General features: G+C 46.1%; 1 protein-coding gene across 5 annotated transcripts in view; it reads right to left on the reverse strand.

Annotated features, from left to right (window-relative positions):
- Positions 1–27,589, reverse strand: part of KLHL29 (kelch like family member 29) — a 614,706-nt gene that overhangs the window by 12,584 nt on the left and 574,533 nt on the right. For 4 of the 5 annotated variants that reach the window (XM_043510166.1, XM_038395785.2, XM_043510165.1 and 1 more), the window contains 2 exons: positions 23,638–23,831; positions 9,966–10,110 (listed from right to left, as the gene is read on the reverse strand). In XM_043510166.1, the coding sequence (XP_043366101.1) occupies positions 9,966–10,110; positions 23,638–23,831 (339 nt within the window). The remainder of the gene's footprint in view (positions 1–9,965; positions 10,111–23,637; positions 23,832–27,589) is intronic. The other variant, XM_043510167.1, reaches the window with a different exon arrangement.

Here is a 27,589-nt window from a genome sequence, read left to right on the forward strand (position 1 = left end):
GGGTCAGGTGGTCACATTAGCTTAATGGCTTCAACTGACTCTTTGCAGGTTAATTGGAGTCAGGTGTTCTCATTAGCCTGGAGCAGCCTCTGCCCTGGTCAGTCAGGGAACAGAAAACTGTTAATCCAAGGGCTGCCTTTGGCTCCTCTGCTGAACCCAACTGGCCTGGAGAGAGGAGGGAGACTACTGCTCCCCTGGTGAAGCCAGACACCACCCACCCCCCTTCTTGGCTACCTGGTTGCTAGCCAGCTGCTGGACCCCCCCACCCTTCGGTGCTGCTACTGCTCCAACTGCAGCCCCTGGGGAGGGGCCTTCTGGCCTGCTCCCCAGAGGGGGGGAGTGAAGGACCCCAGCCCCAGTCCCAGCTATTGCTGCTGTGGACATCACCACCACCACCTGAGAGGGGTCCTTTCTGCCTCCCTGGATCACTTCCTGGAGTTCCTGGAGCTGCTGCTGCTGCTGTGGAGACTGCTGCCTAGAGCTGCTGAAACCCTGAAGAGAAGGAGAGGATCATCTACCAGTGGGGGAGCACCTTGAGACTTTGCAGACTACCGTGGAGGGGCCTTAAGACTGAGTAACTTTCAAACTGTGCTCTTGTGGTGGGGGTCTTGACTGTGTCTGTGTGTGTGTGTGGGGGGGTGTTCGTCCCCCTGGAGCCGCTGGACAACCTGGGCGTCCGCCTGGTCCTGACCTCAGTCCCTCCCTTTCTTCCCAATGCCGCCCTATTACCTGCCCTTTCGACCCTGGGGAAGCCCATTTCCGTCCTGAGCCCTCTCTTACTGGGCTGCAAGGACCCCGCCCTCTGTCACGTCCTCTTGTTCCGCCGGAAAGTGCAGCTTCAACTGCCACCAGCGGCGCGTGGCGGAGAGGCACTAGAGGGGTCATTCTTGGTCTCCTACCAGGGGGCCCATTACCGGGTACATTATGCCACGGGGGAGGCCCGGTGCTACCTCTGCTGGGTGATGGGGCACATCTGGAGGGACTGCCCCTTTGCCCGGCAAGGAGGAGCATCCAGGACCCCTGAGCCCCAGCAGGGCGCTGGCCTCGTCATCACCGGCGCCCGGAGCCACCCCTCCTCCTACTCAGTCCACCACTGCTCCCTCTCGGGCCCAAGGGTGCTTCCCCCAGCGCGCCCAGACGAGCGGGAGAGCTCTGCCTCTGCTACCTGCTATCCGGCGGGGCCCCTAGAGGTGGGCGCAGCAGGGATACCGCCAAGCATGGGAGAGGGCCCGCCCCAGGGGGACTCTTCCCTCCCTCATGCCGCCCCACTGCTGCCTCCCACAGTCCCTGAGCCATCGCCCCTGCCCCCCGACCGGACCCCTGTTAGCCGGCCCCCCGATGATGTCATGGAGAGCTGGGCCCTAGTTCAGGAGAAGCGGGGCAAGTGGAAGGCTTGAGCTCCGCTTCTTTCCCCGGATGCAGAAACCCCCCAGAAGACCACAAAGGGGGGCACCAATGCTGAGCCTTCTGCCTTGCCCATGGGTGCGTTCTATCCCCCCATACCGGCTGGGGAAGACGTGGCAGCACGGGAGGGTAGTACCACCCCTCCATTGGAGTCCCTTCCCTCCAAGGCCCCCGATGGAGCCCCTCCTGCCCCGTTACCATGTGGAGCCCCTGTGAGCCCCGAGGCGAGCTTCGCTTCGGGCACTGGTGGGGAGAACTCTGGGTGGTAGAAGGAAAGCTCCCTTCCACCTACGAGGAGATCAAGGCCCTGGGTCTGACCCCGGTCACCCAGGGGGAGGATGACCCTCTGCCAGCGGGCCTCGATCTGAGCGACCTCACGCTGGCCCCCCCCTCCATGCTCCCTCCCCCTAACTGCTGCTTCCGCTCCCACCTCCAAGGGTTCCCTGGGCTCCTCCATCTGCCTGGCCGCAGGTAGGACGGCTGCCGAGCCTACTGAGGCGACAGCCAGAGCCATGCGGCTGGGACCCGAGCCCCATGGTATGTCCCTCGTCGGCGTGGGGCAACCAACCTCCTTCCCAGGCAGGGACCCCACTGACAGTGCCGTGGCTACTACGCCGGCCATGGAGCCAGAGTCCGGCATTACAGAGGGCCCCCTTCTGACCCCCCAGATTCCTGAGCTTGACCGAGAGGGGCCATTTTTCAGCAGCCTGGCTACTGGGGCCCAGGATCCTGCCTTTGCTCCTCTCCCTGACTCTGCTCCCGACCCCTGCCCTGCTCCTACTCTGGATCCCTGCCCTGCCCCTGATGCCAACCCTGTCCCTGTCCCCTCCACCTCCCGTGATACCATTACCATCCCTGGGGCCATCATCTCCTCACTCCCAGAGGATAGCCTCCAGGGAGCGACCTCTGTATTTCCCTGTCCCGACTCACCAGGGGCAGCTATCTTCCCTCCGCTGCCCCCAATTTAGCTGGGGTTTGAGGGGGCTGCGTGGCATCTCAGTGGGCCATGGGGCTGTCAGTGGTCCCCCCAGAGGAAAGCCGGGGGCTAGTGATCCTGGCCCCCCATACGCTGCAAGAGGAGCTGTGGAAGTTCCTTGAGGACGTCCGTGGCTCCCGTAACAAGGTGCAGCTCGCTCTCCAGTGATGGGGGGACTTCCATCAAATCCTCCGGGCTGCAAGGGCCCTCATGGGGGAGGGTAAAAAGGGCTGGGAAGCAGGCTGCCGCGGCCTACCAGTGGGTCTGCCTCTTCCATGACTCCTTACTCACCTAAGGGGTAGGTAACGGATTGTTGCGTGGCCCATTGGAGCCCCGAGCGTCCCTGCTGGCGAGGATCCCACCCAGCCTTCCTCATGGCACCTCTCACCATCGCAACATTGAATACCCGAGGCTGTAGGATGGGTCTCTGCAGGTGCCAGGTGCTCCCCTTCCTTCAGGGGGGGGTACTCTGTGGTTTTCCTGCAGGAGACCCTATGGATCCAGCTGCCAAAGACAGCTGGCGGCTGGACTGGGGGGATAGGATCTACTTTAGCCATCTTACAGTTCGTATGGCTGGAGTGGCAACTCTGTTCTCCCCCGACCTACAGCCCGAGGTGCTGGGGGTCGCCGAGGCTGTGCCGAGCCATCTGCTGCACCTCCAGGTCTGTATGGAGGGGCTTGTGGTCAACCTTGTTAACGTCTATGCCCCGACATTGGGCTTGGAGAGTTGGGTTGCGTTACTTTCAGCAGGCATCCGCCTTCCTTGGCATCTTGAATCCTTGCAAGTGCCTGGTCATGGGCGGGGACTTTAATACTACCTCAAGGAGCGGGACCACTTGGGGACCGAGCAGTGTCTGGCCGCTGTGGACATCCTCCGGGAGGTAGTTGACCATCACTCCCTGGTAGACATCTGGCGCGACCACCACCCGGATGACATCTCGACGTTCACCTTTGTCCGGGTGGAGGCCCATCGGTCGCGCCACTCCTGGTTGGACCGCATCTACTTATCACATTTCCACCTTTCACAGGCCCACTCCTCCAGCATCCGGCTGGCCCCATTCTCCGATCATCATTTAGCCACCGTGATGGCTTCTCTCTGTGCAGAGAGGCTGAGGCTGGCCTATTGGCATTTTAACAGCAGCTTGTTGGAGGATGTGGGCTTTGTGGCGTCCTTCCAGGAGTTCTGGCTGGTCTGGCGAGGGCGGCGGCGTGCCTTTCCCTCGGCGTGGTGGTGGTGGGACCTGGGGAAGGTGCACGCCCGACTCTTCTGCCGTGACTACACCCGGGGCGCCAGCCGACGGAGGGATGCGGCGATAGGGCAGTTGGAACGGGAGGTCTTAGAGCTGGAGAGGCATCTGCTCGCCAGCCTCGAGGATCCATCCCTCTGTGGGGCATGCCAGGAGAAGCGGGAGGAGCTCTGGGCCCTTAAGGACCATCGGGCCTGGGATGCCTTTGTTCGATCCCGCATCCACCTCCTTCGGGAGATGGATCGCAGCTCCCGCTTCTTCGATGCCCTGGAGAAAAAGAGGGGGGGCCAAGAAGCACATCACCTGCCTCCTAGCAAAGGACGTCACCCCCCTCATGGATCCGGTGGAGATGTGCGGGAGGGCCAGGGCCTTCTACGCAGGCCTTTTTTCCCTGTATCTGACCGATCCTAACACTTGCAGAGTGCTCTGGGACGAACTCCCGATGGTCAGCGTGGGCGACCAAGACCAGCTAGAGCTGCCTCTCATTCCGGCCAAGTTCTCAGAAGCCCTCCGCCGCATGCCCACCAATAAATCTCTGGGCATGGACTGGCTGACCGTGGAGTTCTACCGGGTGTTCTGGGACGTCCTCAGCCCAGATTTAGTCACTGTCTGGGCCAAGTCTTTGCAGAGCAGGATCCTCCCTCTTTCATGCAGGCGAGCCGTGCTTGCCTTCTAGTGAAAGAAGGGGGACCTCCGCGATTTACGACATTGGCATCCCGTCTCGCTCCTCAGCACAGACTACAAGGTCGTAGCAAAAGCCATCTCGCTGCAGCTAGGGTCCATGCTGGTGGACGTGATCCAGCCAGACCAGACCTACATCATCCCAGGCCGCACCATCTTCAACAACCTGTATCTGGTCTGGGACTTCTTGGAACTCGGGTGTAGGGATGGTCTGTTGTTCACCCTCCTGTCCCTGGATCAGGAGAAGGCATTCGACAGAGTGGACCACGGGTATCTCCTGAGCACTCTGCGAACGTTTGGCTTCAGACCCCAGTTTGTGGGTTTTCTCTGGGTGCTGTACGCCTCTGCAGAGTGTCTGGTCAGGCTCAACTGGACCCTGACCAAACCGGTCAGCTTTGGGCGAGGAGTACAGCAAGGGTGCCCTGTCTCGGGCCAGCTGTACGCTCTGGCGATAGAGCCCTTCCTCTGTAGGAGGTTGATGGGGTTGGCGCTGCGGGAGCCCGAGCTGCGGCTGGTCCTGTCGGCGTATGCCGACAGTTTGCTCCTCGTAGTCCAGGACCCGGGCGATTTAGCGCGGGTGGAGGCTTGCCAGGCCGTTTACTCGGCAGTCTCCTCCGCCCGGGTCAACTGGGTCGAGCTCTGGCTTGGTGGTAGGGGAATGGTGACAGGCATGCTCCCTCCCACCCACGGTTCAGGCCATCCGGTGGAGTGTGGGTTTGCTGCTCTATCTCGGCATTTACCTTTCTGCCACGCATCTGTCTCCACTGGCACGGTTTAGAGGGCAGAGTGGTAGAGCAGCTCCAGAGATGGACAGGACTACTCCGGTGCCTCTCCCTTCGAGGGAGGGCACTGGTGCTTAATCAACTAGTCCTGTCCATGCTCTGGTACCAGCTCAACACCTTAGTCCCAGCCCCGGGTTTCCTAGCCAAGCTGCAGACATTGATTCTGGAGTTCTTCTGGTCAGGATTGCACTGGGTCTCTGCAGAGGTTCTCCATCTACCCCTGGAGGAGGGAGGGTAGGGCCTGAAGTGTCTCCATGATCGGGTCCATGTCTTCCACCTCCAGACCCTGCGGAGGCTCCTTTATGTTGCAGGTAGTCTGGCGTGGAGTGTCCTGGCACAAACCTTCCTGCGCCACTTCCAAGGGCTCCGATATGACCAGCAGCTCCTTTATCTCCATCCGAGAAGTCTTCCGCGAGACCTCTCTGGGCTGCCAGTCTTTTACCAGGACCTTTTCCGGACCTGGAAACTGTTCACAGCGACCAGGTCCGTGGCGGCCTCCATGGGGGAAGATCTCCTTGCGGACCCCCTGCTACACAACCCCCAGCTCCATGTGCAGGTGCTGGGGTCCTCCTTGGTCCGCCAGAGGTTGGTCCTGGTAGAAGTCACCAGAGTTGGAGACCTCCTGGACTATGACCGGGGAGACTGGCTGGATCCCCTGACGCTCGCTCAGCACATGGGGTTCTCTAGACCTTGTACTCCCCTGCACGTACTTCAGGAGGTGAGGGCCGCTTTGCTGCCTGCCGCTCGGGTTTAGCTCGACCGGGTCCTAAGAGAGGGCCCACCCCAGGCCCTCTGAACCTTTTCATCAGGACCCTGCCCCGTGGACCTGACCGACCACCCCGGCCCCTTCACTGTGAGCCAGCTACACGAGCTGCATCCGGTCTGTTTCCGGACCGCGCCAAGGAAACATCTAGACACGCTTGTGCTCCACACCTTTCACATCCTCACCCTTGCGTCCTGCCCTGACACAAAGTGGCAGGACCTCCTGCCACCTCTAGAGGGTGAGGAGTCCCGGTGGGCTGGCCTATATTCCACCCTGGTCCTGCGGCCCGCCGGGGATATGAGTTGGTGGCTCTTTCACGGGGCTCTGAGCATGGGTGTGTACTTGGTGCGGTTCACCCCAATCCCGGATACCTGCCCCTTTTGTGGCATGAGAGAAACCCTGGCATACGTCTACCTGGAGTGCGCCAGGCTGCAGCCCCTATTCCAGCTCCTCACAAATATTTTGTTAAGACTTTGGTTGCACTTTTCCCCTCACCTCCTTATCTATGCACTCCGTATCCATGGCCCCACTAAGTCACGGGACCTCCTGGTCAACCTCCTCCTGGTCCTGGCGAAAGTGGCCATCTATAAAACCAGCGTGAGAAGGTTGGCGGATGGAGTCTCCTATGACTGTGGGGCCTATTTCCGATCCTCCGTCCGTTCACACCTCTGGGCAGAGTTCCTCTGGGCAGCGTCCACTGACTCCCTTGAGTCTTCAAGGGAGCCTTCAAGGAGCAATGGGTCTGTCCGGGGTTCTCTGCTCAGTGTCCCCGTCTGGTTCCCTTCGTTTGACTGCACTCCTGTCCCTGTTGTTCATTAGTTGTCCCCCTAATTATTTGGTTTTCCAGATCCTGTGGACCCCCCTCTTAAGCTGGGGGTGGGATCCTTTAGCAGTGGGCGGGCTTTGCCACCCACTTCCTGGATCCCAATAAGGCTACTCTGCTGTACCCAACTGGCTTGGGTCTATCACAGTGGTTAATTCTGTGGTGTTAAATAACATCAGCATTTTTTTATTTACTTAAAATCCTAGATAATGAGGCAACTCATGTAAACTGCAGCACACCCTTTATTTCTGCTTTACAATCTTTAGAGAAAAATATCATTAACTACTGTCTGAACACAGTGGGGTTCTCCTCAATTCAATTTCACTCTTGAGGAACAATGAAAATCTGTAATTAGCACAGAAACACAGTGGCTTTGGCTGGAAGTTGGTGTGTGATTTTTTTAAATCTGTTTGCTGCAGGACAAAATTCAGTTCAGCAGTCAAAAAGAGTGCGCGCTTTTAAATATAAAAAATGTGGAACTAACATTTGAAATGGCTTCTTCAATTTTAAGGTGCTTTCTGTCCTTATTTTGAAACCAAAAATAAAATCCAAGAGGAGTTTTTAAAAATAAACGTTTGGGCACGTGTTACCAGTGATGCAGTGTGGCTCCGTCACTAAGGAGCTGCCTTGGTGGTCAGGAGAGGTGGCTTCTATGGCTAAGATTTTTAGTTATTTTTAGTAAATGTCCTGGACAGGTCACAAGAAATAAACAAAAATTCACGGACGCCGTGACTGATCTGTGACTTTTGCTGCTGCAGCTCCATGGTTTCCCCCACCACTGTGGTGACTGGGAGTTGCAGCGTTCTCTCTCCTCCCTCCCTGCAAGGCTGTCCTTGGTCTATAGAACCCTGAGGAAGGCCCCCTGAGGGAGCTGTCTGCTGGAAACCTGCAGGGGAACCCTTGAGGGGGCTATCACCTGTTGCTGGAACCCTCCCAAGGCTACGCTGGCTGGCAGCCCCAGTCCCGCAGCCCCAGGGACTGAAGCAGAAAATGTCAGGGAGGTCTCTGGAAATCATGGATTTCGTGACTTTTGTGATCTCTGTGACAAAAATGTAGTCTTACCCATGTGAACTGAATATTATCATCCTCATTTTACAGATAGGTAAACTGACGGACAGAATGCCCTGAGGTCATGCAGTCTGTCAATTGCAAAGGCATTGGCACCCTGACAGCAGGATTGTCTGGCTATGTAGACTCCCTCCTCAGGCCCTTTGTTACCAGCACTCCCAGCTATCTTCGAGACACCACCGATTTCCTGAGGAAACTACAGTCCATTGGTGATCTTCCTAAAAACACCATCCTAGCCACTATGGATGTAGAAGCCCTCTACACCAACATTCCACACAAAGATGGACTACAAGCCGTCAGGAACAGTATCCCCGATACTGTCACGGCTAACCTGGTGGCAGAACTTTGTGACTTTGTCCTGACCCATAACTATTTCACATTTGGTGACAATGTATACCTTCAAATCAGCGGCACTGCGATGGGTACCCGCATGGCCCCACAGTATGCCAACATTTTTATGGCTGACTTAGAACAACGCTTCCTCAGCTCTCGTCCCCTAATGCCCCTACAATACTTGCGCTTCATTGATGACATCTTCATCATCTGGACCCATGGAAAAGAAGCTCTTGAGGAATTCCACCATGATTTCAACAATTTCCATCCCACCATCAACCTCAGCCTGGACCAGTCCACACAAGAGATCCACTTCCTGAACACTACAGTGCTAATAAGCGATGGTCACATAAACACCACCCTATATCGGAAACCTACTGACCGCTATTCCTACCTACATGCCTCTAGCTTTCATCCAGATCATACCACTCGATCCATTGTCTACAGCCAAGCGCTACGATATAACCGCATTTGCTCCAACCCCTCAGACAGAGACAAACACCTACAAGATCTCTATCATGCATTCCTACAACTACAATACCCACCTGCTGAAGTGAAGAAACAGATTGACAGAGCCAGAAGAGTACCCAGAAGTCACCTACTACAGGACAGGCCCAACAAAGAAAACAACAGAATGCCACTAGCCATCACCTTCAGCCCCCAACTAAAACCTCTCCAACGCATCATCAAGGATCTACAACCTATCCTGAAGGACGAGCCATCGCTCTCTCAGATCTTGGGAGACAGACCAGTCCTTGCTTACAGACAGCCCCCCAATCTGAAGCAAATACTCACCAGCAACCACACACCACACAACAGAACCACTAACCCAGGAACCTATCCTTGCAACAAAGCCCGTTGCCAACTCTGTCCACATATCTATTCAGGGGATACCATCATAGGGCCTAATCACATCAGCCACACTATCAGAGGCTCGTTCACCTGCGCATCTACCAATGTGATATATGCCATCATGTGCCAGCAATGCCCCTCTGCCATGTACATTGGCCAAACTGGACAGTCTCTACGTAAAAGAATGAATGGACACAAATCAGACGTCAAGAATTATAACATTCAAAAACCAGTTGGAGAACACTTCAATCTCTCTGGTCACTCGATCACAGACCTAAGAGTGGCTATACTTCAACAAAAAAGCTTCAAAAACAGACTCCAACGAGAGACTGCTGAATTGGAATTAATTTGCAAACTGGATACAATTAACTTAGGCTTGAATAGAGACTGGGAATGGATGAGTCATTACACAAAGTAAAACTATTTCCCCATGGTATTTCTCCCCCCCCACCCCACCCCCCACTGTTCCTCTGATATTCTTGTTACCTGCTGGAATTAGCCTACCTGCTTGTCACCATGAAAGGTTTTCCTCCTCCCCCCCCCCCCCCCCCCCCCCCGCTGTTGGTGATGGCTTATCTTAAGTGATCACTCTCCTTACAGTGTGTATGATAAACCCATTGTTTCATGTTCTCTGTGTGTGTGTATATAAATCTCTCCTCTGTTTTTTCCACCAAATGCATCCGATGAAGTGAGCTGTAGCTCACGAAAGCTTATGCTCTAATAAATTTGTTAGTCTCTAAGGTGCCACAAGTACTCCTTTTCTAATTGCAAAGTAGTGATTAGAACCCAAGAGTTCGGCCTCTCTGTCTCTCATTTCAGATCATGGTACTCAAATATTAAGGGACAAATGTTCAGTATGATGCACAAGGACATTAAAATACATCCCTAAGTATATATAATGAAGATGAATAAAAACATATTGTATACATCTCCCTTCCCCCCGCCACTCTCACTATTATTATTATTATGTAGTCATTTTTTTTTCCAGTAGAAAATACTGAGGCACTGGTAATTCAATCTTAATGGTTTTTCTCACCTGCAGAACTGCCTGGAGTGGTTCATGTTGGGACCTGCTTTAATATTGCCTTTCTCTGGGTCATAGATGGTGGTTGCTCTTGCATAAGCTCCTCCAAGAATAAAGATGAACCCATTGAGAGTGACTGCAGGAGCATATTTGTTATCTGTCAATGGAAAGCAATACTGAGATCAGTTTCTAGGCTCCGGTTTGGAGTTGTTTTTGTTTATACATTCCCTTTATTTAGAGATAAGGCACATTTCTCTAAACCTCCAAAGCTAGGGAAAGAAAAATGAGGAAATCTTTTTTTGTTTTTATTCTTTTCTCCTAAACTTCTCAAAGGCATTTTCAAAGTTCATCATCAGTCCTTCGTTCCCCAATAACCTCCCCGCCCAACTGGTACAGTTAGAATTATCCTCTCCAAACCCTAACTGAGCCACAGTGAAAGCTCTGTTCTTGTATCTGAAATTAATGTGTCACCTGGTTGTAGAGTTTTGAATTGCTGCAAATCTTAACTCACTTTCCATTCCTGAGCAGTGGCTCAGTACAGACAAACCCTAAAGCAAAGTATCCCACTTCTTAATAGTATTAAAAAATAAAAGGAGTACTTGTGGCACCTTAGAGACTAACAAATTTATTAGAGCATGCTTATGCTCTAATAAATTTGTTAGTCTCTAAGGTGCCACAAGTACTCCTTTTCTTTTTGCGAATACAGACTAACACGGCTGCTACTCTGAAACCTATTAAAAAATAGATTATCTTTTGTATTCCTTTTTTCCTTGTGGGTGGGTCCCAACATATCTCAGCATATTTTCTCGGGCCTAACATTTCTCCCTTAATCTTTCCTGCAAACATAACCTAGAGCATGTTCTGCAGCTGCCACTGACTTCAATTGGAGTTGTGAGTGCTCAGCATTTCTGACATGTTAGGCGCCAAATGTCCTAAACTGATTTCTATTAAAGTTTCCAGGGAATGCTTTAACACTGAGGAGTTATCTGCAGAGTTATCAGATGATACCTGGTAAAGTTAAGCATATCATTATTTTAATAAATAATTTGTGAAAATTAGCTAGCAAGACTTGTTCCATGTATCCCTATTATAATACATCATATGCTTATACATTGGGAAATTTAAGGATGTTGGCTTATCTTTTCCATGCCTGGCATTTGTCACAGGCATTTCCACTAAAACGGTCCAGCAGTTTCCAGGAACGAGATTGTTGGTCTGCACATATTAAAAAAAACTTCTCAGATCTTGAGTTGTGACATTCTATCGCCTCCATGCTTTGGAGCAGGGGCTTGTAATTTGGCAGTGGCAGTTTTTGTCTCAGGAACAACCCTTTTTTGTTCCAGTAAAAAGGTGCCCAAATTTGGCCAAGTTATAAGCCTCTGAAAAAATCTCAGTTTGCACATGCTCAGTAGAATTTGGCAGCTAGTCTCTGAAGATTCATTCTGTACTAGGCGAGAGGGAGAGGGACTAGGCTGGGGGCGGGGCTGAAGAATCTGTAACCACTAGACCACACGCTCCTACAGAACCTGCAATTGAACCAAGGAGTCCCGAGTCTTAATATTTCTTTATGGGTCAGTAAATAGCTGGGAAATCAATAGCGAAGTATGTGTCCCCATCCCTCTCCAGTGGCAAGACCACATAGACAACAACAGTCGTATGCTGCACCGGCTACTGAGGTAGCTCAGGAGGTAGAGACCTGTGCTATGGATCTAGAGACCCCAGCTCTACATGGGGAGTCAATATGGTTCCAGGTGAGGGGATTTTTTTTTTCATTTTTAATTTTTTTTAAAACATAGAATGTTACATACAAAACCAACCCCCAAAACTATGTTAAAAGAACATTATCAAGGTCAAAGCACTCAGAGGTTAGGAAACGCCTGAATTAAGGTTTTCCTCTTAAACCTTACATCAGCCCTCTTGTGTGTATGCCTTATGGTAGTACGTGAGTATGTATTTAAAATCTGTATCATAAGGCATATGCACACGGAACAGAATTAAGGAAACTTTTATTCAGGCATTTCCTCACTTGTGAGTAGATTTACTTTAATGATAATACTTTAAAGGTTTCAGAGTAGCAGCCGTGTTAGTCTGTATCTGCAAAAAGAAAAGGAGGCTTGTGGCACCTTAGAGACTAAACTTTATTTGAGCATAAGCTTTCGTGAGCTACAGCTCACTGCATCCGATGAAATGAGCTGTAGCTCACGAAAGCTTATGCTCAAATAAAGTTTAGTCTCTAAGGTGCCACAAGTCCTCCTTTTCAACTTATTTTAAGTGGACTTTTTATTTCAATGTGAGTTGCATGTATGCTTAAAGTTAAGCACATGCTTATGCACTTGTCTTGAACAGGGCCTAAGTTAGTTTCCTTGCAAAGACTACACTGAAAGTAAGTGGCTGTGATGTGATGCATGCTATTGTTCAAGTTTTAGCAGGAAAGACTCCTGCAGAAAGTTGGGCTACAGTATATGCTCAAACTTTTAGTTTCAGCCTCCAGGGGTCATTGCATGTCAGCTGTCTGTGTGCAGTTAGTAAAGCGTCCTAACTGTAGAAGGTACTGAAATGGCTAAAGCAAGTTACTGGAAAAGACAGAAGGAGTCTGTTGCTAACCAAGTATCTATATGCATATGTCAAAAAACACAAGTGTACCATTTGGAAAATGTCATCGCTCTTTGTGATTTAAAAAAATAATAATAATGTAATAGAAACCTGGGAAGAAATTAATTCACTTAGAAGACAGAACAATATCTTCTCAACTCCACTAAGCCATTGTAACATAGCAGAAAGACTTATCTGTCCTAACACCTCTTATCCCATATGTTTCAAAATCAAAACGTGTGTGTGTGTGTGTTCTCTATATTTACATTTACATTACATTACATTTTACATATTTATTCACATTTTTCTGGTCTCTCTCTGGCTAACATTTTGCAAGAGAGTGTATAGAACCCACAAAGAGAGCTCAGAATTAAACGTCCAAATCTCACAGGAAAATTATTTTGGGCTTCCTCAAGGCAGAAGTAATAACTTCTCAGGAGGCTGAATTGCAGCCTTCATATTCTTATTTATCAGCAAAAAAGAAGAAACCCTCTTGGTTATTTAAATAGTGATACTTTTCTCTTTTTAAATAAGCAGATGGGCTGATTCTCCTTCTTTAGCTAGAGTCAATCAACTTTGATTCCTATCACTATTTTCAGTATTTCACCTATTCATAATCTTTTATTATTTTCAACTTTAGCCACAATTTCTAAGTAAGTACAAATCAAATTTGAGAGGAAGAGATTTCTTCTACTGGTTTCAGGAAGGGAGAAGTTCATAGCAAGCAAACTCTTGATCTCTGGTGAGGACTTTATATTACAAAAATATAAGGGAACCCCACAGAGATGGGGATCAGAAAAGATATAAACCAACATATTTTGTATTATTGTGGCTGCAGTAAACTCCCACAGGTGCCACTTATTTATCTCCAAGCTCATAATTTCCCCCTAGACTTCATGGTTTGATAACCAAATTTGGTCTTCCAGCTTCTTCCACGTGGATGGCCAATATCCATCCTTACCTCTCACATCACTTGGATGCCACCAATTCCCCTTCCCTTCTCAATTTTCCTCTTCAAGGTTGGATAACCGTATTCAAACACTCCACATGCTCCATTCCCCCCCCCCCGCCCTTAAAAGTCACTTGCTAGCAGGTTGGTGATGAAACCAGATGCTAATTGTCTAAAGCCACGTTTTGACTGGTCCTTTTTGATGATGATGATGATAGATGTGTCGCTGAGCTCCCATGAACAGACAGCTTGGGCCACATCACTGAGGAACAAAACCAAAGCACTCTTTATATTAAGTGGCGAGGATGGGTAAATGGGGGGCGGGGGAGGAGGAGGAAGGGGTTAGGGTGACCAAACGTCCCATTTTAGCCAGGACAGTCCCTTTTTTAAGCCCTGTTCCAGCCATCCTGACTTTTTTTTGGCAAAAGTGGGCATTTGCCGCATTTGCTCTTGCCAAATGGATCAAGCTGGCAAGAGCAATTGGGACAAATGCCCACTTCTGTCAAAGAAGTGGGGTGCTGGGGAATGTGCGGGGGGAGGGAGTGAGCAGCAATGCCAGCCCCAGCCTTTGGGAAATATGGTCATCCTAGAAGGGGCTGAAAGAGAAATGAGTTGTCCTTTCCACAAAGAACCATTTCAGCAGCAGTTTGAAGACATCTGGACACTTTAATCCACTTCCTGTCATAAAATCTAAATTGGAAACTGTCCAGTATCCCATGAATAGTTTTTGCATCAGAAAGTTAGTTGAGATTTAAATGCAAAAAAAAGTAAGAATTTTTTTAAATGGTAGGAAAAAAGTCCCCTGCTTTATTATTTCCCCCTATAATTTTGCTAAAAACTATTGTTCAAAGTGGAAGAACTCACTGCATAACTCCATTCACTGCAATTGGTGCTCTTAAAAATAAAGGGGGAGTTTAAACTCAGTGAGTGATATTCTTTTAGCAATAAGCCATTCCAGAATGTGGTTTGTACTTGTAGAAACTCACTGGGCAGGTGCACTTCTTGGGTAGTTGAAAATCTAGCCTATCTGAGACATATACCAATAACCTCAAAATAATATGTTCCCTCTGTTGTGGCTTATGGCTACAGTATCACATTAATAAACTATATACTCAGTAAGACAGAATTCTAAAATGTCCTGCTGCAGTCAGCAACTGCTGAAAGATCTGACATTGCATTCCAAACCAGTGCTTGGTTACAGCCTGAAATGGTATTAAAATGAATGGCGGAAATGATCCCTATTGTAAACATCTTATTGAAATCACACCAGCCAAAACATTTTTTTCAGAAAAATGCTGGCATGCCCCTAGTATGACTGTATCCAGATATTATTCCTACTGAATAGTCTACTGAATTCCTTATGAGGAATATTATATATATGTATGCTTATGAAACAGACTGGAAAACTAGTTAATGGAAACCAAATCTGCTTTTAAAGCTGCGTGTCTCCACTTCTCTTTGCATAGCTAAGGCAGAAAAATTCATGACTTGTGTAGCAAATCAAGATACAGGAATGGGATAAGATGACATCCCTCAGGCAGCCCAGAAATGGCAGTCTGATTCTTAACATAGCTTGTGAGGTCTGAACTGCAAATATTGTAATTAGCAGCTAGTTCTCAGATTTCAGACATTTGGAAGGAGCTGCTGCAGCTCCTTGGGGCCAATGCCCTCATGGGAACAGGAGGCAAGGAGAGAAGGGAAATGAGTATTATACCACTGACCAAGCACACACCCAACTTTGGATCAATGGAGAGTGCACCATAGGTGACAGTGCAGAAAATCTAAAGAGGAGGGGTGAGCAAATCTAGGAACTAACAGAAGGGATAAGAAACACAAATTCCATGCTCATCTAAACCACATAGCTAACTGGCACTTGCTCACTTTTTCTCTAATATAGGATTTTTGTTTACTATATAGTAGGTCAGATGTTCTTCCAGAGGACAGGTAATACATCAGAGGCACTTAAATGAATCCTTAGCAAAGTCTCTTGCCTTCAGTCACAACAGTACCTTTTTTCTGTATGAAGGAAATCTGTATTTTTCTAAAGCAAGTAGCTCACGAAAGTTTATGCTCAAATAAATTTGTTAGTCTCTAAGGTGCCACAAGTCCTCCTTTTCTACCTGAAATAGTGTGTTCAGTTCTGGACACCAAGAAAATACTGATGAACTGGAAGGTGTTAGAAGACAGCAACAAAACAGATCATAAGGCTGGAGGGACTGACTTCTGAAGAAAGACCAGAAGAGCTGAAATGTTATCAGCTTTGGTAAACAGAGACCTTAATAAATACTGAAACACCAAGGAGGGAGAGGCATTATTTAGAGTGGTACATGTGGATTATAGCCAGGTGAACTGAAGAAAAAGAAAAATTAGGTTTAACACGGGGAAAAAATTCTGAGATCTAGTTGGATGTAGCATAGTTTCCCAGGGAAGTGGTGGAAGCGCTAGAAAATATGCTGTCTGGGACAGTCCAGCCCTGGCAGAAGGATGGACTAGAGAGTCTTCTGTTTGACCTTCTTGTCCCTACTTTCTCTGATTCTGAATTTCTAAAAGAAAATCACAGCAGTTGGTACTCCTTTAAATTAAAAAAGACAAATCAGCCCTGGAATTATGAAGTAGAAATGTACAGACATGGTTAATATTGTCTTCAAAGTGTTCATGACAGCCTTAGTGCTCTGACTGAACACTCAGGCTGGGCATATAATTAGCTGGTTGATTCTCTCAGACATTCCTAAGAAGCAGTGATGAAGGCCTCAGAGACCTGGCCTCAGATCTTTCCCTAGTATCTAAATTGCTGTTTACCATGTGCTGTCTCGGCACATTCCAGAAAGCAGTGATACCCTCCATGGGAGAAAAGGATGCCAAGCACATCTTTGGCCTACATGCAAACGCCTCTAGTGCCTGTCTGCCCTTTCTGAGGCAAAAGAGTGAACAACATAGCCCTCTATACCTGAGATCCTCTTGAGAGAAACAGCCAGAAAGAAATTGAAATTGTAGTTTGTGTTCTCCTCAGGCTCTAAATGTCTTTCCTTATCCAACCTTACTGAAAGGAATCTAATAGAGCATTGCCATCTTCACCAAGAGAAAGTTTCCATGACAACACGTCACTGAGGAGCTGGTAGAGACTTGTGCAAGCCCCTGGTTAGCAGACAGCCACAAAAGCAAAATTTAGACTTCCATTTTAGTAAAAAAAAAAAAAAAAAGTAAGTTTCTAGCCCTTTTCTTCCAAAATGTGATCTGATATAAACCAACACAGCCAGGGGAGGTTGGCAGGTGCAGCAGGAGAATGGGTGAAGGGGAAGTTGTGTGCGTTGGGGTAAGATCCTGCCAAACACAGTCTGTGTGTCAAGGAAACCACTGAATTTGGGCAGAGCCAAAGAATGATCTCACATTCCCTCCCTCAAATCCTTAGGCCAGCTCCGTTTATAATGGCGTGATCATGGCAATGAGAATCTGATACAGGAGTAGGGGGATGGAATTATTTGATAGGGCCTGACTGGAAACATTAAGGCTGGCTCATCCTGTTGACAGCTTCAGCCCTCTCAGATGCTGGGACTGAGCTGACAGGTTGCACCAGCTATTGCCAGGGCAGTTGCTACTGGGTAATCCCCTTCTGTGTTTCTATGCATCTGCCCTGACAAGAGCTTTCTAGAGCACATGGGAGACATCAGATGTAGTCCCATGAAATCATCCTAGATGCAAGGAAAGGAAGACAAGCTGCAGCTGCACTGAATGGCAATCCTGTAGCCCCTATCCCTTCCTGCCAGTGCTTGCCTGCCCAGTCTGAAGAGCTGGCATTGGGAAGGCATCTGGAGCCCTGTTCTCTCACTCAACAGCCGAGGGAGGCCCATCTCCATCCACCAGTCTGGGGAGAACTTCTGCAGTCAGGGGAGAGCTACCTACCTTAAGAACAGAGGGGGAACTCCACCAGTGAGGCACCTAGGGAAACAGAGGGTGGACACTTACCAAACTGAGTCCTAAAGTCACAACCTCTTGCCACCATGTGAGAGTTTGAGCTGAAGACTAGGGGGGAACCTAATGATCCAGAGATGGACAGGGTATAAGAAATTAGATTTAGACTAGATACCAGAAATGTTCATGGGTCCCTGACCTGTGCTTTCCCACAGCACTTATAAGATTTTAAAATTTAACTATGGAAATAGGTAAATAAAACTATTTTGCATATAAACTGTGGGCAGCTTTAAATGGAAAACCCATTCAGAAACACAAATCAAAACTTATAGTTGTATTAATGTAGGCAACTGGTTATTTGATATTGCATAAAGGGTGCATTTTAGTGCCCTGCATTAGACACGAAGTGAACTAAAACACAAAGTGACAAGATGATTATGCTTATTTACAATCACTGACTTCAGCATGTCTACAGCAGTCTTGTTAAAAAAGACAAGCCTTAGGAAGTTGTACATGAAATACATTTTCTTCAGCTCTGTAAGGACAGCATAGCAAGAAATGAAAAGGTAAGCAGTGCAAGTATGAATGCTTGTTTGATTTTGTGGCACTACACTTACCAGAATTGTTACGAAGTGGCAGCTTTGTTAGATGTTAGAGACTGGGAAGAAGAGACGTGAGACTGTTTAACTATAGAATCCTGCCAATCAACAGCATCTCAAGTTTACAAAGGTATGTCTACTTTGCAATGAAAAACCTGCGGCTGGCCCAGGCCCCTTATTTGGGCTTACAGGGCTCAGGCTAAGGGGCTGTTTAACTGCGGTGTAGACGTTCGGGTTTGGACTGGAGCCTGGGCTCTAGAACCCTGTGAGGTGAGAGGGTCCCAGACCTCAGTCCGCAGCCCAAGCCTGAACAGCTATACCACAATTATATGGCTCCTTGGCCCAAGCACTGTGAGTCCGAATCAGAAGGCATGGGTCTGCCACAGAGTGTCTAACTGCAGTGTAGACAAAACCTTACAGACTCCACTGAGTATATTTCCAGGTCTGCAGTCATCAAAAAGTTATTACTGCTGATAACTATTTCGTGACCTGTGGTAAACAAGTTTCAGTCCTAGTGCATAAGTATCTCATTTGGTACACTTACTGGCAGGCTCAGCAGATAAGCCAGGGATTAAATGAATGAAGACCTTCTTATTCCTAGGAGAAATCTAAGTGGCATAGATTGGAGGCAGATTGGCTAGGCTGTGTGAAAGAGCTCATACTATTGTTGAAAGAAAAGGAGTACTTGTGGCACCTTAGAGACTAACAAATTTATTAGAGCATAAGCTTTCGTGAGCTACAGCTCACTTCATCGGATGCAAGTATTACTATTGTTGCCTATGCTGTATCTGTTCTGTGGAGAGAGTACTTTGGTCTCCAGCTTGTTTCACTAGCATTGAGATAACTAAAAACAAATTACTTCCCTAAAATGCCAACATTCTTGCCAAGGTTGGCTTGGATAGGTTAGCACCTGACTTCTTGGAAGTGATGGACTTAAAAGTATGAGTTACTATATGTCATTCCGTTCCCAGAGAGTATTTATCAGTGGTTCACAGTCAAGCTAGAAGGGCATAACGAGTGGGGTCCTATGGGGATCAGTTCTGGATCCAGTTCTGTGGAGTATCTTCGTCAATTATTTAGATAATGGCATAGAGAGTACACTTATAAAGTTTGCAGATGATACCAAGCTGGCGAGGTTGCAAGTGCTTTGGAGGATAGGATTATAATTCAAAATGATCTGGACAAACTGGAGAAATGGTCTGAAGTAAACAGGATGAAATTCAATAAGGACAAATGCAAAGTACTCCACGTAAGAAAGAATGATCAGCTGCACACTTACAGAATGGGAAATGACTGCTTAGGAAGGAGTACTGCGGAAAGGGATCTGGGGGTCATAGTGGACCACAAGCTAAATATGTGTCAAGAGTGTAACACTGTTGCAAAAAAAACCAAACATCATTCTGGGATGTATTAGCACGAGTGTTTAAGCAAGACACAAGAAGTAATTCTTCTGCTCTACTCTGCACTGATTAGATCTCAACTGGTGAATTGGGTTCAGTTCTGGGCACCACACTTCAGGAAAGATGTGGACTAATTGGAGAAAGTCCAGAGAAGAGCAACAAAAATGATCAAAGGACTAGAAAAACAAGACCTATGAGGAAAGATTGAAAAAACTGGTTTCAGAGTGGCAGCCGTGTTCATCTGTATCAGCAAAAACAATGAGGAGTCCTTGTGGCGCCTTAGAGACTAACAAATTTATTTGGGCACCTTAGAGACTAACAAATTTATTTGGACACAAGCTTTCGTGAGCTAAAACCCACTCATCAGATGCATGGAATGAAAAATACAGTAAGCAGTATAAATATTACAGCACATGAAAAGATGGGAGTTGCCTTACCAAGTGGGGGGTCAGGGCTAACGAGGCCAATACCATTAAGGTGGAAGTGGCCTATTCTCAAGAGTTGACAAGAAGGTTTGAGTATCAGCAGAGGGAAAATTACTTTTTGTAGTGACCCATCCAGTCCCAGTCTTTATACTGCTTATTGTATTTTTCACTACATGCATCTGATGCAGTGGGTTTTAGCCCATGAAAGCTTATGTCCATATAAATTTGCTAGTCTCTAAGATGCCACAAGGACTCCTCATTGTTTTTTTTCTTTTTTTTAAATTGGGTTTGTTTAGTCTGGAAAAGAGAAGACTGAGAGGTGACATGATAATAGTTTTCAAGTACATAAAAGATTGTTACAAGGAGGAGGGAGAAAATTTGTTCCTAACCTCTGAGGACAGGACATGAAGCAATGGGCTTAAATTGCAGCAAAGGAGGTCTAGGTTAGACATTAGGAAAAACTTCCTAACTGTCAGAGTGGTTAAGCACTGGAATAAATTGCCTAGGGAGGTGGTGGAATCTCCATCATTGGAGATTTTTAAGTGCAGATTAGACAAACATCTGTCAGGCATGGTCTGGACAATACTTAGTCCTGCCATGAGTGCAGGGGACTGGACTGGATGATCTCTCAAGGTCCCTTCCAGTCCTATGATTTTATACTTGCCCACCCTGCATTCTCGTCACTGATTACCTTAGAATCACAGACTGGTTTTAAACTAATATTACTGGTTGTGAAAAAGCCCTTTACAGGGTTGGTCTTGGTTACATTCAAGAGCTGCTTGTATTCTGGGAATCTGAGCACACACAACACTTATTTAAAGAGCCCATTATCTTATCTAAGGTCAACAGAGCACCACATTTTTACTATGGGCATGAAATACTGGAATTAATCCTATTTTCCTTTTATAAAAAGACCACCAAGTCCCATTCTCTCTGCCTTTGTTTTTTGCATTGTTCATCATATTGAATGTGGAATGTCATTCTCCGGTACAGTGTCCCCCAAGCTTTTGTGGGAGGACATTTTATCAGTATGGTTACTACTACTACTTCACAGTTGCAAAAATTAAGTATATTTTCAATAATCTCAAGGCCTTTTGGTTAAGATCAAGCATAGTATCACTAGCAGAGACGTCCTCCAGTAGGGGTGCAATTTTTTCAGTCTCTTGTGTTAAACGACTTTATAAATTTGCAAATAAATAGGTAGTATTTATTTTCCAATAAAAAATCACAGAATGTTACACTTTCAGAATCTTGTTAACTCACTACTTACATTTTCTCAAAAAAAGCACAAATACCATCCCCCACCCCCATCGATGGTTTTGATGTATTTTTTGTTAGGAAATAATACAATTTATTTGAAAATGTATGATGTACCCATCTTGGGATATTTTTGGATGATTTTTCCAAGCACGCGTGGCCTTGACACCTGCTAGACAATATAATGAGTCCAGGGAATGAATTCTCAGCTCCTGTGGCATTTGTACTAATTTGGTAAGGAAAAGGAATATTTTTTTGCATAATACATTCATTTTTGCAGTATACTCTGAGCACAGAAAAACCTCATAATGTCACTCAGTCGATTATATGAACAGCAGCCGTTTGGTCCATGTGATGGAAAAAAACAGGAAATAGGTTTGTTAGCATTGCTGTAATACATAAATATGATTGTTGGTGGCTGATGCCCTCCTGCTGGGTGCTTCATGCTACATCATATGCATGTCATGTTATGTTAGACTGGACACAAAGAACAGCCAGGGAAAAGGAAAAGAGCAATGCTCTATCCACAGGGGAAGCTATAAACACAGATTTTATAGGCAAAAACTGGCTCCCCAAGACTTGCTTCTTCCACGATGCCTGAAGTAGGGATGTAGTAAATAAATAAATACATAAATAAAATACTATTAATAATTAATATACAGAAGGGGGAAAATGGAGTTTATTTTGGACATCTGTATATGTGCTCCGGCATAACCTGAATAACCATGTCCTAGTAGTCCTATTTAACATTGAGTTTAAAATCTTTAGGCAAAGCACCCTTGATTTGAAGTGTCAAAAGAGTCCCATGTTAAAAAGCAATTTAGGCCTGGATCTTCAAAGGTGTTCCGGCACTTGGGAGTTCAATGGGAGTTAGACGCCTAAATACATTTGAGGATCTGGGCCTTAGGAAACTAAGTCCCATTGAAAGTCAATACTATTTAGATGCCTATGTGCCTATGTCACTTTTGAGAATGGATCTTAGGGTCATAGGCGCCAACTTTCCTTGGTGCCAGTGGGTGCTCGCACCCCCCAGCCCCGACTTCACCCCCTCCCTGCCCCATTGGATTCCTCCCCAAATCCCTGCCCCAGCCCTGCCTGTTCCTGAGAGCACCACGTTCCTCCTCCCCCCCCCCCCAGCACTTGCCACACGAAACAGCTGTTTCACGGCACAAGTACTTGGGGGGGGTGAGGAGAAGCCGGAAGCAGCGGCATGCTCAGGGGAGGAGGTGAAGGCAGAGGTGAGCTGGGGCAGGGCGAGGAGCTGCTGATGGGTGAAGAGCACCCACCAATTTTTCCCCGTGGGTGCTCCAGCCCCAGAGCACCCACAGAGTTGGCGCCTATGCTTAGGGAATGTCTACACTGGAGCTGGAAGTGTAATTTTTCAGCCTTCATAGACATACCCGTGCTAGCTCTGATGGAGCTGGTGTGCAAAAAAATAGAAATCTAGCCACAGTGGCATGAGTGGTGGGAGGGGTTAGCTATTCTAATATGTACATAGGTTCTCAGACGGGATCATACTCAGGGCAGCTAGCCCATCTCCCTACTTGCACCACCACCACCATTTTTAGCATGTTAGCTTGATCTTAGCTAAAGTGTATATGTCTATTTGAGCTGGAAATTATATCTTCCAGCTCCTGTACAGACTTACCATTAGGCTTCTAAGTCACTTAGGGTTATCTCTGTAAATGGATGTAGGTGCCAAAATGCCATTTTAGGTGCACAGGTGTGAAATTTAGATCCTCAAAACCCCTGCTTGGCTGCCACCTTAATCTGTAGGCACCTATGTTTCCATTGGTAAAGTCCCCTAGGGGCCCTAATTTCTGACGGTGGGCATGCACAAAGCCACCTACGTCCTGACTCCCAAGCTGCTTGGCACCTAAGTCCCTGCTCTGATGACTATTTAAGAATTTAAAGGATCTAGCCATTAGGTGCTTTTGAAATTTTTAGTCCCCCGGTTTTTCTATTTGTTCTGTAAGGCATGTAGCACTCGCCTGGGCACTGTAAACATAACTAATAAAAACAGTGCTGGATCTTCATAGTCCACCTGTCTTGTGGATTTTCTATCCTGCAGGGTGAATTCCATTGAACAACATCTATGAGTTCCTGCAAAAAAGACCTTTGCTTCCTTTGGGACAAGAGGAATTTCAACAACAGTAATAATAATCCATTAAATGAATGGCATTGTTTTAGGCATGAAGTGACATTTGATGGCATAACAAAATTTTAGTGCACTGTATAATGTATAGGGTATCCATATCTGTGTTGTTTTCCTTTCTGTCCCCACCTTGAACCCACCCCTTCTAGCTAAATAACCAGGGGTATTAATAAATGTCATTTGCCTTGAGTGAAGGATCCAGACCACTGAATTTCCAGGTTAATATATTACATAATGTTACCAACCCCGTCCAACACTGCTATTACAAACACCTTTTCCTCAGCCTTTTATTAAAGACATCTTTACATTCAGCCCCTTTGGTTTACTTATTTTGTGGTACAGACATTTATATCATGACATTTATTTCTTTTTTAAATTGTGAAATGCTGATCACTTACCAATCATTGGAGACTCTATAAAACTCCAGGCATTAGTCTGAGGGACATATGACTGAAGGACTCCAGCGGCACGACCAGCTTCATTCACCCCACCAAACACGTAGATCTTGCCACCACAAACTGTGGCAGCTGCAGAATGCACAGCCTTTGGCAGAGGAGCTATTGTCTCCCACTGATTGGTGATTGTGTCATACCTAAAACAAAAGCAAAAGGAATAAGTCCAGATAATACAGTGATGGATGAATTGTAAATGCATGACAGATTGACAGATAAAACATACAGAGAGATGGGCAGCTAGGCAGACAGATAAAACAGACCTGAAAACATACCTTCTAACACCAAAGCAATCCAACTGTTTTGGTAGATAATGCCATTAATGCCGCATTCTAACCTTTAAGAAGATAATGATAAAGGCACAGAGAAAACCAGATCTATTTCTTCATATGCCTCTCAAGCCTAATTATAGCTTGAGCTAAAGAAACTCAGGACACCTTTGTCAAGATGACTTCCACTAACTAATTTCTATTAATTGGAATACAGTAAGATTATTCTTGCAAATCATTGTGGTGATATCCAACAGCAACCAGAGGCAGGGAATTTTTAATATACTTGAATTGTTTAGCTTGTGAAGCTCATCTCATCATCAAACATAATACAAAATGATAGCTCTTTTTATTCTAGTTAGCTAGCCATTAATGCACATATTGTGCATGTGTAAACTGCCTCCATTTAATTGCCACTGTATGTATCAAGCTACTACTACACTTCATTGCAGGATATTGCAAATGTTAATGGGGAGTTTGCTACTGGAATAAGATTTCCTCATTGCATCCATTTTTAACATGTAGCGCAACAGAAAAGAATATTCATTAGAGCACTAAATTAGTTTTAAGGTCATCAGTATCTGATTTAATTAAGCCATTGACCATAAGAATGTGCAGTTAATAAACAATGGATTAAGATTCATTTTAGACAATGTCCCAAGATCAGACACCTATTTTTTTAAATAATGTGGCAGTAATCCAAATAGCTCCAGTAAAAGGAGACTTGGAGACAGTGGAAAACAACATGGTTCAATATTTCCATGTAATGGCACATTCAGTCAAATAGTAGTTGCCTAATGGTAGTAACTTGGAACAGTTGATGACAAACACACAAGCCTTCATCACCCATTTAGAGCTTTGGCTCCTGATAATAGGATGGATGCTTACAACATGCAAATACTCTAGATTCCTGGTCTTCAGAATCTCTTTCTGAAACTGATATATTTATTCCGAATGATATTCTCCCTTTGTGACACATCTCTCAGTCTGCCAGGATATGTCTGCACACCATCGGGGAGTGAGCCTCCCAGCCCAAGCCCGCAGACTTGTATTGGCCAGGCTTGCGTAAGAGCACTAAAACCAGCTGTGTATCGACTGTACTCTGACACTATAACTTGGGTGGCAGCTTGAACTCTCAGGCTGCGGTCACAGGGCGGGTTTGAGAGCCCAAGTTCCAGCCTGAGCTGGAACATCAGAGCACTGTCTGCACTGCTATTTTTAATGCGCTAATGCAAGCCCCACCCACACAAGTCTGTGGACCCAGCCTGCTCACAGATGCAGTGTAGACATACTGACAATGTCCAAACGTGGAACCAAACAAGAGATAAAAGACAGGTAATAGTTTAAGGAGCATAAACTGACAGGAACTGATTTATTTTGCACTAGTAACATTTCAATAAAAATAACTGATACTATTAATAAATTAATAAAAATGAAAAACCAAAATGGAGGTACATTTTAACCAACTAAAATGAGAGAATTTCCATATAATAAAGAGCACTGAGAAGTGCACTTTCTAAAGATTTTCAACTTAATGGCACAGAAAAAAACTGAATCATTAGGAGAAGAAACAGAAAAAATATCAAATAATATGGAGGCAGGAACATATGATGGGGCACAATCCTGTACTAGATCTAATTTTCAAATTTGGTGCCAAAAATAAGGTACCAACTCTGCATTTGACTACTAAAAGCATCACTTAAAAACTTACAATATAATTACACAGTGATATAAACCTCATATTTGTATGCAAAACTAATAGAATCACAGTACTGGAAGGGATCTTGAGAGGTCATCTAGTTCAGTCCCCTGCATTCATGGCAGGACTAAATATCATCTAGACCATCCCTGACAGGTGTTTGTCTAACTTGCTCTTAAACATCTCCAGTGACAGAGATTCCACATCCTCCCTAGGCAATTTATTTCAGTGCTTAACCACCCTGACAGTTAGGAAGTTTTTCCTAATGTCCAGCCTAAACTGCCTTTGGTGCAATTTAAGCCCATAGTTTCTTGTCCTATCTTCGGAGGTTAAGAAAAACAATTTTCTCCCTCCTCCTTGTAACAAACTTTTATGTTTTTGGAAACTGTTATCATGTCCCCTCAGTCTTCTTTTCTCCAGACTAAACAAACTCAATTTTTTCAATCTTCCCTCATAGGTCATGTTTTCTAGACCTTCGCTCATTTCTGTTGCTCTTCTCTGGACTTTCTCCAATTAGTCCACATCTTTCCTGAAATGTGGCTCCCAGAACTGGACACAATACTCCAGCTGAGGCCTAATCAGCACGGAGTAGAGTGGAAGAATAACTTCTTGTGTCTTGCTTACAACACTCCTGTTAATACATCCATCCATCCATCCCAGAATGATGTTTGCTTTTTTTGCAACAGTGTTACACTCTTGACACATATTTAGCTTGTGATCCACTATGACCCCCAGGTCCCTTTCTGCAGTAATATTCATGGCAATATTCACTCTCATCCTAAAAAATAGATATGGACAAAATTGTGTAATAAAAATAGTTTGATACACTGCTGGCAGGATACATGTAGCTACCACTTGTCCCCCAATAATTCTAGTATTGGTAATTGATCTGTTGCCATCCCTGATTTTATAATGAAAACAACTGATTAATCCTCTTTTTCTTCTTTGCCTTCATCTTGTCCTGGCAATCAGTGTCAGCAGGTCTTTTCTTCATCTTCAAACATTCTTGACAAGTGTCTTCCAAGCTGAAAACAACCCTCTTCATGTCCTTCTTAGCATCTTGAACCACCTTCTTCTAGGTCTTGCTCATGGTCTTTGTCATGTGATTACTAGCTCTTGTATTCTTTGGCCAACATATCCCACATCTTGTCATCTCACATGACCCAGCCATTGCTGTATGCAGTGTTGTTTTAGCAGTGTTGGTCCCAGAATATTAGAGAGACAAGGTGGATGGTGAGATAATATCTTTTATTGGACTAACTTCTCTTGGTGAGAGAGACAAGCTTTCAAGCAACACAGACCTCTTCCCCAGATCTGGGAAAGGTACTCAGAGTATTGCAGCTAAATACAAGATCAAACAGAAGTACAGGTTTCAGAGTAGCAGCAGTGTTAGTCTGCATTTGCAAAAAAGAAAAGGAGTACTTGTGGCACCTTAGAGATTAACAAATTTATTTGAGCATAAGCTTTCGTGAGCTACAGCTCACTTCATGCATCCGATGAAGTGAGCTGTAGCTCATGAAAGCTTATGCTCAAATAAATAAATAAATAAATGTGTTAGTCTCTAAGGTGCCACAAGTACTCCTTTTCTTTTTAGCATAAGTAGTTAGCACTTTATTCTAAGGGAGCATATTCTAAGGGACCATTCAAAATGAAATGGCCCATTATGTCCCAGCCATCTAAGTGGATACTCCCTCAGCTTTTCTGTGTTGGGGGCTACCTGCATCATGGCTCATACCATTTCATCATGTAGCCTATCAGCTCTTGTCTTACCACAGTGACCACCTGAGTATTCTCATTTTGTCAGCATGCAGTAGTTGTTCCTTTCTCTTCCTCGCTGACCAACATTCCGACCCATAACATCTGTTTGTGCGATAACATATCTTTAGAAAGATATGCAGTCTTGATTTAAAGGCTTCAAGTGATAGAGAAT

Source organism: Dermochelys coriacea, chromosome 3 (assembly GCF_009764565.3).
Source record: "Dermochelys coriacea isolate rDerCor1 chromosome 3, rDerCor1.pri.v4, whole genome shotgun sequence".
NCBI classification, from domain to species: Eukaryota; Metazoa; Chordata; order Testudines; family Dermochelyidae; genus Dermochelys; species Dermochelys coriacea.